This window comes from Colias eurytheme, chromosome 18, assembly GCF_061535395.1.
Source record: "Colias eurytheme isolate Ceu_HAF_F1 chromosome 18, ilColEury1 Martin Lab GWU primary, whole genome shotgun sequence".
NCBI classification, from domain to species: Eukaryota; Metazoa; Arthropoda; class Insecta; order Lepidoptera; family Pieridae; genus Colias; species Colias eurytheme.
Genome location: NC_142997.1, coordinates 2,179,105 through 2,189,537, shown reverse-complemented (window position 1 = coordinate 2,189,537; position 10,433 = coordinate 2,179,105). Strand labels below are relative to the sequence as shown.

At 36.6% G+C, this 10,433-nt stretch overlaps 1 protein-coding gene across 2 annotated transcripts in view; it reads right to left on the bottom strand.

Annotated features, from left to right (window-relative positions):
• Positions 1 to 286: 286 nt before the first annotated feature.
• The window catches only part of KrT95D (phosphofurin acidic cluster sorting protein KrT95D), a 125,479-nt gene continuing 115,332 nt past the window's right edge, over positions 287 to 10,433 (bottom strand). For both annotated transcript variants that reach the window (XM_090112758.1, XM_090112759.1), the window contains 6 exons: positions 9,089 to 9,233; positions 8,130 to 8,244; positions 3,611 to 3,763; positions 2,294 to 2,453; positions 1,795 to 1,914; positions 287 to 982 (listed from right to left, as the gene is read on the bottom strand). In XM_090112758.1, coding sequence (XP_089968884.1) covers positions 858 to 982; positions 1,795 to 1,914; positions 2,294 to 2,453; positions 3,611 to 3,763; positions 8,130 to 8,244; positions 9,089 to 9,233 — 818 coding nt within the window. In that variant the 3' untranslated portion in view covers positions 287 to 857. The remainder of the gene's footprint in view (positions 983 to 1,794; positions 1,915 to 2,293; positions 2,454 to 3,610; positions 3,764 to 8,129; positions 8,245 to 9,088; positions 9,234 to 10,433) is intronic.

The window sequence follows — 10,433 nt, the reverse complement described above, 5'->3', positions numbered from 1 at the left end:
ACACAACAAAAGCTTAAAATGGCAGCTCGATAAATTAAGTAACGCATCTACATAGAGCCTCTTACATCCATTTTGGTTTCTAGAACCATATCTAACAATTATATATTTTTTAATTTGTCGCAAGAAAAGTAGCGATTTTCTTGCATTTGATGGTAATGGTTGGGAAGATATATATATCTTGATCAGTCTCTGAATAATTTTGTTTGTTCCTTATTGGATCCGATGCGTACAGAGTCTAAAAATGGAAAATCTATCGACCGATTTCCAAATTCAGCCGCTCTGTTAATTTTACAGGGCATTAAATAGTATTAAAATTTTTGCATAATATATTAAAATTCAGCGCGTACAAATTGATACCTACATCAAATGCGACTGATTTACTATGTCGTTAATTTGTGCGATTGCAGCTTTGATTTTGCATATTTCATAAACATAAGCATACAGACCATCGACTTTAACTCATAATCAAACGAACTTTCAGTTCCAAGCCAGTTGTTCACTACATCTTTCGAGACAGATTTCCATTAACAATGTTCTTATATATGAAATATTAAAGTCAACCAAAACCCCATCTATTTTTCACATCATTCCTTACATGGTACCTACCATCAAAGCTGCAAACACCAAATCAGGCTACATAAAAAAGCTAGGTCAGTCGTCAGCGCGGTTTATCTCTAGATTTCTTCTCTAGTAATCTTACTCCAGACATAGGTCTAAAACTAGGTCTCAATCCATAGATACCTACATCTATAGATAGCTTTCTATCTATAGGTATAGGCCTAGATGTTGACCTAGACCTAGGTTTAGCTCCAAATCCAGGTTTTGGTCTAGATCTCGATCTATATTTCGATCTAGATCTAGGATTCAGTGGATGCTAGCGGCGCTCCGCACGTGGCCACCGGGAACGTCTTAACGTGCGTCTGCCATTGCGTAGATAGTTGGAAGAACTTCACTCCCGTCCACTCTGTGCCGTCGATGTACACTGTAAATGAGATTAAGTGTCATTATTTTGTACACACTTGATTTTAAGAAAAAAAAAAAGATTCGTCATTTATTTCTAAGCCAATCACGAAAGCAAAACTTTTTATGATGTAAAATAGCCAACTCAGTACATTTTTTTTTTATATCATAACTTTTTCATCTTTACAATTCCTAAAAATATTACACAATCTATACAAATATCTATACAAATATTATAAAGAGGAAAGGTTTGATTTTTTGTTTGTTTGTTTGTATGAATTGAATAGGCTCCGAAACTACTTGGCAGATTTGAAAAATTCTTTCACTGTTGGAAAGCTACATCATTTCTGAGTGACATAGGCTAGGTTTTATCCCGGAAATCCCACGGGAACGGGAACTATGCGGGTTTTTTTTTGAAAACGCGGGCGAAGCCGCAGGCGGAAAGCTAGTCTTGAGATAAAAGAAACAAACCCTTTAATCATTGTAGCGTGATAGTAAGCATCACAGATAGAAAAAGAACGTTAAATACTTTTTCTCTATAAAAAAATACTAAATTAACGAAACAAAGATACAGTGTGGAGGAAGGAAGGTGGAATTCCTCCATCGAAAAAGGGAGGATCCTCGACCAGTCTACTCGACTGACCGGCCGTGAAGGCCCCGATGGATGATATCGGAAAGTTGTATATTATATGCTCTGTAGCGAAAACATTCCGCTTGCGGGATTCAGAGCGAGGTGTCGCTACATACAGTACAGTATTCAATAAATTATAATCTCAAAAAAACGAAATTAACATTAGAAACACAAATGTATTCAGTAAATTATAACTAATTTACCTTTAAGTGGCGTATGCGATCCTTTAGCAGAGCAGATGAGCCTAGCGACGCCCTCCACGCTGTGCGCGCGACCCGCTTCACTCTCCCCGCTCTTCTCCTTTTTCTTGCCCAAGCGCATTACTGGGTACAAAATATATTTGTTACCAGATAACAATACCTTCAATTTTTATTATTCATATTGTGTAGAATATGCAGATCAATCTAATCTTGCTATCTAGTGAGTACAAACTCTTAATTTGTAATCTAACAAATATGAAAGTTTGTTAAAATGAATGTTTCATGTACGTTCACGCAAGAATCACAGAACGGATTTGGCTTATACTTGGCAATAATGAAGCTTATGTATAAGTATCAAACACCCGCTATAAAAATGAAGATTTTTGCTCAAAATTTCAAAGTGTGCCCAAAGTTTCAAAGTGTAAGTGTGTGTCTGTGTATTCGGAAATACAGGTGAAGCGTATATAAAATGTGTAATTAATATTAACAAATAACAACATACTCTTCTGTTTCTTCTCTTTAGTCAGGTACGTGATTGCGAGGTGGTGGTTATGTCTCGTCACTAACAGCGCTCTAAACGCCGCCTTCACCGTCACTTTGCCCCCACCACCCGTCCCACCCTCGCAGCCCTCGGCACTCTTGCCACCGCTCGCACCGCCCACCTGGGAATTAATATAAGAAATAAATAATTGTACTGTTAGACTAACTTTTGATTTAATATTTTAGTGGATGAATAGTTGTCATTATAGTTGTAAGTTGTAACTATTTCCTGTCAGAACATGCTTAGCTGTCGAATACTATAAAATACCGCGTTCCTTTGACTCGTGGCGCATTCGGCGTTGTATATACGACGTTCGACCCAACTACCTTCACTTTGCTAATAGTCGTTGACTTGCTGCGATTTGTTATCAACTACCTACATCCATTAGGTAGCTGTGTAGAATCGCAGTACATTCTTATTACATTCAAACTAATATCGAACCCATCCTCGCGTGTTATTTCTTATAGTATAGTTATAACTGATATAAGAGGGTATTTTATGTTAATGAACATATGCTTTATAATTTGCTTTTATTCGAAAGTTTGTCACAGGTCAATTTACTGTTAAATTTATTATAATATTTAGAATGATACAGAATTGATTAAATTCTTATTATTTATGCTGCTTACTGAGTAACCATACAACCACAAGTTATACACAGTTATACAGCGCGTGTAGTGCGTTGCGAGCATTCTACTATCGACCCGAGCGGACGCCGTCAGTGTGTGCTATTCTGTATTTCGCATTTGTGTCCGTACTTCGCAGTGATTAGTGCAACAAAATACAATGCAAGCTTTGCGCAGAATTGTTTTGTCGTCAGTCAATTTCACTCCAAATCCAAACCTAGTAGCGTGTCCACACAAGACAAACTCAGTTTGCTGCTGTGTACCCTGTGTAGTATGTGTGAGTCAGTATGTTTGTGTTGTGCATTTGCTCTCCATGTGCGCCTGTGTGCATCATTGAGTTACCATGTACTACGTACTAGAGAGGGCATCGCTACTAAACTATGTATTTGTAACACGAGTTAGAGTCAATCGTCTCAAACTCAATTTTTTTTTGTTACATTGATTGGTTTTAATTGATAATTTTATTCATATTTTTTAATAAGATAAACAATATTTATTTGTTAGATTGATTGGTTTTAATTTATAAGTAATAAGAGGCAGAAAATCTACAAAGTGTATGACTCACTAGCCGGCCCGCTTCGCCGCGCTTGTTGCACAGATTTTGTTCGTGGTGTCCTCTCTATAATAATACCTCAATGGTGTGCACACTCACCAGCCAGTAGTCGAGCTGCAGCTCGAGCGGGTCGAGCGCGGGCGGCAGCGGGTCGGGCGCGGGCGTGGCAGGCGGGGAGGGCCGCGCGGGGGGCGAGCCCTCCTCGCCCTCTAGTGATGTGCCGCACGCTTCTGCCCACCCTACGCGCACCTCCTGTGAACACAAAATTAATCTATACTTATAATAAATCTGTAGAGAGGCCAATTCTGTACATGAAATATATTAAAAAAAAAACTATGAAGGGGTGATAAGGGATCGCTACTGATGCCAAAAATGCAATCAGTAAAATTTTTGTCTGTCTGTCTGTCTGCCTGTCTGTATATTCGCTATAGAAACAGAAACTACACGACGGATTTTAACCAAATTTGGCACAATTATTCTTCATACTCCTGGGCAGGTTATAGTAAAAGAATCATGTAAATCGGTGTAGAAACACCAAAGTTATACATGAAATACGCTATAAGTCTTCGCGCGTGAATACAGAATCATGCCATAAGGATTATTTTTGTGTATCAGTTGCCGCGTTCGACGCGCTTCGCGGCGGGAGCTATAAAAAGGCGGCGGGTCTGCACCCGTTTCGCGTTGTCACGGCATCACGTGTGAACGGCTGAACCGATTTCGATAATTCTTTTCTATTATATTCCTTGAAGTACGAGGATGGTTCTTATGTAGAGAAAACGTAAATATGTTCCACGGGCGAAGCCGGGGCGGACCGCTAGTAATTATAATAAAGTTATACCTGCTCATTATTTAAAATCTATCGTAAAAAACTCCAATACTAATATCAATGAGATAAGTACCTTTACACATTGCAAATAAAATACATTACATACACTCTTGTTAATTTAATAAGTAACGCGCGTAAAGGAGCTTACGGAGAGATAAACAATCATTCGATAATCAATCAATCGATTATCAATCAATCGATAATCAATCGATCGGTCAATCAATCAATCAATCAATCAATGGATAATCGATCAATCGATCGATAATCAATCGATAATCAATCAATCAATCAATGGATAATTGATCAATCGATCGATAATCATTCGATAATCAATCGATAATCAATCAATCGATAATAAATTAATCGATAATCAATCAATCGATCAATCAATCAATCGATCAATCGTACAATGTATAATCAATCAATCGATAGTCAATCGATAATCAATCAATCGATAATCAATCAATCGATAATCAATCAATCGATAATCAATCAATCGATAATCAATCAATCGATCAATCAATCAATCGATCAATGGATAATCAATCAATCGATAGTCAATCGATAAATCAATCAATCTATAATCAATTAATCGATCAGTGGATAATCAATCAATCGATAATCAATCAATCCATAATCAATCAATCGATCAATAATCAATCAATCAATCAATCAATCGATAATCAATCAATCGATCGATCAATCAATCATTTGATCAATCAATGGATAATCAATCAATCGATAAACAATCAATCGATAATCAATCGATAATCAATCAATCGATCAATCAATCAATCGATCAATCGATCAATGGATAATCAATCAATCGATAGTCAATCGATAATCAATCAATCAATCGATAATCAATCAATCGATAATCAATCGATCTATAATAAATCAATCGATAATCAATCATTCGATAATCAATCGATAATCAATCGATCGATAATCAATCAATCTATAATCAATCAATCGATAATCAATCAATCGATAATCAATCAATCGATAATCAATCAATCGATAATCAATCAATCGATAATCAATCATTCGATCAATCAATCAATCGATCAATGGATAATCAATCAATCGATAGTCAATCAATCGATAATCAATCAATCGATAATCAATCAATCGATAATCAATCGATCGATAATCAATCGATCGATAATCAATCAATCGATAATCAATCAATCGATCAATGGATAATCAATCAATCGATAGTCAATCGATAATCAATTAATCGATCAGTGGATAATCAATCAATCGATAATAAATCAATCAATCGATAATAAATCAATCGATAATCAATCGATCGATATTCAATAATTCGATAATCAATCAATCGATAATCAATCAATCGATAATCAATCAATCGATCAATCGATCAGTCGATCAATCGATCAATCGATCAATGGATAATCAATCAATCGATAGTCAATCGATAATCAATCGATAATCAATCGATAATCAATCGATAATCAATCAATCGATAATCAATCGATCGGTCAATCAATCGATCGAACAATGGATAATCAATCAATCGATAGTCAATCGATAATCAATCAATTGATAATCAATCAATCGATAATCAATCAATCGATAATCAATCAAGCGATAATCAATCTATAATCAATCAATCGATCAATCAATCAATCGATAATCAATCAATCTATAATCAATCACAGCCTTACTTATAAAAACTGACTGATCTGTTGCTTAAACACCTCTCAGTTAAATAACTCTCAACTCCTTAAACAATGATTAAAATAATCATACTTATAAACCTGTCTCAGCAGTCTCTCAACTAAGTAACGTAAATATATTTTTTTTCTAGTAACATTATCGAAATAAAACCCGATATTCACGTAAAACTTAACTAAAAATGTACTTTTTGACAAATGTGAATGGTAGACTTTATTTTGTATGACATTTAACTGCCAATAAACTTTCAAATATATATATATGTTATTTCTTTGTTATTTAATATAGGAATATCAATTATTGTACAGCTGTGATTTATTAAGATTAGGATTAATGTTTATCATATTTGTACAGTGAAAAATCAAACAACTGTGAAAATGAGCATCAATAATTATTGAACTTATGAAGCAACAACAAGAGTTGCATGAAATTAGAATCCAACAGGAAAGGGAGAATCATGAAAAAAGGCTCTAAATACTTACTTTGGAAGAGGAATATTATAAGAAAACAATAATAAATTTACAAAAATCCGAAAATATTCATCTATATATATAAAACTCAAAGGTGACTGATATAGTGATCTATCAACGCACAGCCCAAACCACTGGACGGATCGGGCTGAAATATATGGCATGCAGGTAGATGTTAGGACGGAGGCGTCCCCTAAGAAAGGGTTTTGATCAATTCAACCCCCAAGGGGATAAAATAGGGGATGAAAATTTGTATCATGTTTATTTATCTTTTCCACGCAGGCGAAGCTGCGGGCAACAGCTAGTTCAAAATAAAAATAAAACCGGCCAAGTGCGAGTCGGGCTCGCGCACAAAGGGTTCCGTAGCAGCAAATATAATAAATTACAGTTAAATCAACCTATCTCAAAAACTATAAGAGATACTTTGATCAAACCAAAAATCGTTGAAAGAGTTAATTAGCATGCATCACCTCTATTTTTTTTAGAATTTTATACCCCGTAGTTATAAAAATAGAGGGGGGGGGACATACTTTTTACGACTTTGAGAGCTGATATCTCAAAAACCGTTCACTTTAAGAAAAATGTTTTTTAGAAAACTTTATATCATTTTAAAAGACCTTTCCATTGATACCCCACACGGGTATGTACATCGAAAAAAAAAATTTCATCCCTCAGTTACATGTATGGGGGGCCCCACCCCCAATTCTTTTTTTTACTATTTAGTGTCATATTTTTGTAGCGGTTCATACAACACATATTCCCATCAAATTTCATCACTGTAGTACTTATAGTTTCCGAGTAAATCGGCTGTGACAGACGGACAGACGGACAGACGGACAGACGGACATGACGAAACTATAAGGGTTCCGTTTTTGCCATTTTGGCTACGGAACCCTAAAAAAGACGGGTTGCACTCCGGGAGTGCCGGCAGAAGTGAAAACTTGATTATTAACGATGAGCATGTTTGATATCCATCCGTCTTACGCTTTTTCGATCAGGTCACGTGTCCTGACGTGAGTTTAAGATTTTATACCCAACGCCACTAAAGAAGTTTTCACTTCAAAAATTGTCAATAATACTATATTGAACGCACGTAATGTTCAAAAATTAAAAAAAATTGTAACGATACATTTTTTCACATAACAGAGTAAAAAATATCTGTCAGGAATAATATAATTGAAATTGTTAATAGTAACGCGTTAGGAAATTTTGATGAAAAGTAGAAAATTCAGAATAAAAAATACGTAAAGCAAAATTGGCCACGCCTCTGACGTCCCGCACGGCCCTCTGCGAGCGCATCATTTATATTAATGACATTGAACATAATTCTCTCGTCTCCTAAAATCACAGAAGAGTGACATAAGTAAAAAAAGACGGGTTGCACTCCGGGAGTGCCGGCAGAAGTGAAAACTTGATTATTAACGTTGAGCATGTTTGGTGTCCATCCGTCTTACGCTTTTTCGATCAGGTCACGTGTCCTGACGCGAGTTTAAGATTTTATACCCATTACAGAAAAAGTGCTGAACGCCGCTAAAGAAGTTTTCACTTCAATAAATACTTTCGAACAACACAATTATAGTTAAATTCTGCATACTACAATTAATTAATAAGTGCAACTTACGGCGATGAAAGGAACGAATGTCTGACTAGAATCCTCATCACCGGACTTGTCTCGGTACGCGACCATCGCCTCGCCGATCGGAATGTTGTTCACCGGACCGATGCTGTTCAAATACCTAACGAATATATAAAATCAATTAATTAACTAGCACTTATATCATTCATTATATTATTATTCTGACTTATATTGAGGAAAAGAGTATGTATTGATGTAGACAAGACTATGTTACCATATAAAATATAGACATTTGATACTTTTACAGTTACGGTAACTGTTAAAGTATCAAAATGTCTTTATTTCGTTTTTGATAATTTATTGGTTAATCGAAAAACATTTTTTCTTTCATCTATCTACTCCTAAACGAACATTGCCTGTATAACGCGAATCATGTAAAAAGAACGCTGGATGAAAGTGATGGGGTGTGTTTTGGCATGTATCGAGCTTAGCACGAAAGTTATTTGCTGAATAATTTATTGTTGAAGTAGGCTCTCGAGTCGTGGCTTCGCAACTACATATTTGTTATTCTTATACCACCTCATAACACCAAATCTTAATACTATTATAAAGGCGAAAGTTTGTATGGATGTATGGATGTATGGATATTTGTTACTCTTTCACGTAAAAACTACTGAACCGATTACAATGAAATTAGCACACATATAGAGGGTAACTTGGATTAACACATAGGATAGGTTTTATCCCGGAAATCCCACGGGAACGGGAACTATGCGGGTTTTCCTTTGAAAATGCGGGCGAAGCCGCGGGCGGAAATCTAGTAGACCAATAAATCGCCAATGCGCAGCTTAACCATCAGCGTTCTTTTTACATGACCCGACCTATATGTACGCACACGTGTTTATACACACATCATTTTATTGTCATTACAAGTAAAGGTGGAATTTCAACCTTAAACCATACAAAATATGGTCGAATTTCAAACCCCAACTCCCCTAAATTACCTAGCAATCCTCGAAGACATCTCCGCGATGTCCGCCATGCTCGCGTCCGCAGCGCGCTCGCACAGCGCCGTCCACGATTCGCTCGCGAATAGTGCCGCGTACGTAGGGTCGTTGGCGGCTAGATAGCGGGATAGTGTGCATTGACCTGTAATAATAATTATGTTAAGATAGATTCTATCTATATGACACAAAATTAGTTTAATGTTAAGAAACAGGGGTAATTTTATACTTAATAAGAACACTAATTTATCACATTGATCTTCTACAAGTAGGGAATTATTCATACTGCCCGGTCCAAGTATTCAAGTATAAATTCAAGCTTTTTCAAATACATATTTATTACATGGACTTGTCCATGTAATAAATATCGGGAATAATTAATAATGGCCTATCTAAGTGATAAATTAATCACTTTGCCCTTCGCTCTTGAGCCTTATTTATAATGGCCGGTCCTTATTAATAAAACCCAGTTAATGCGTTGCCCGTAACATATACACACACGTACACTCACCGACGGCTATAATTTTGTAGCTAAGCAGTGACGTTTCGTCTGCACACGCACATGGGTTTATGCTACATCCACACACACGCACACTCACCCACAGGTATGATGTAGCAGCGCCGTGGCAACGTGTCTTATGACATTAGAGGCCGCTGCATACGTGACGGGAAAATACCTCGGACGGGACGTGAGCGGGACGGGCACGTGATTGCCTCGTTCACAACGGGAACGTGGTGCAAACGCATACGCACCGTGACGTGATTCGGATCTAACGTGCTAGTGTTGTGAACAACGAAAGATGGATTTTTCAATTGAAGAATTGGCTTTAATTGCTATTGCTCTAGATGACGAAGAAGCTACGACCGTCAAGAAAAAGAAGAGAGTCTATGTAATATGTACCTGCCTAACATCTTTGTAATCTACATTCCGCAAATAAAATTATTTTGGCATTTTAAACATAAAATACGTAATTCAGAACACGATGAAGTGTAACTGGAATCATCATAGGTGAAAAGGACTATAGTTAGGAATACCACAATATATTGATTAAAATAACACTAACCGTTTTCACTGAATGATAATTCCACAGCAACTTTACGCCATAAATAATTTTTATATTTTGTGTCTAAATATTGTGGGTTCGCTAAATTATACAAAGCTGGATATGAGCGTACACATTCGATCAGTTTTTCATCGTCCATTTTCGATAGGAGTTGGAAGGCGTCACTATTATCTCTCCGGCACGAACGGAGCGACTGTGCATACGTAGCGAAATCACGGACGGGACGGGGCACGTGCGGGACGGGACGTGCTAAACATCGTCGGCGACGATATTTTTCCCGT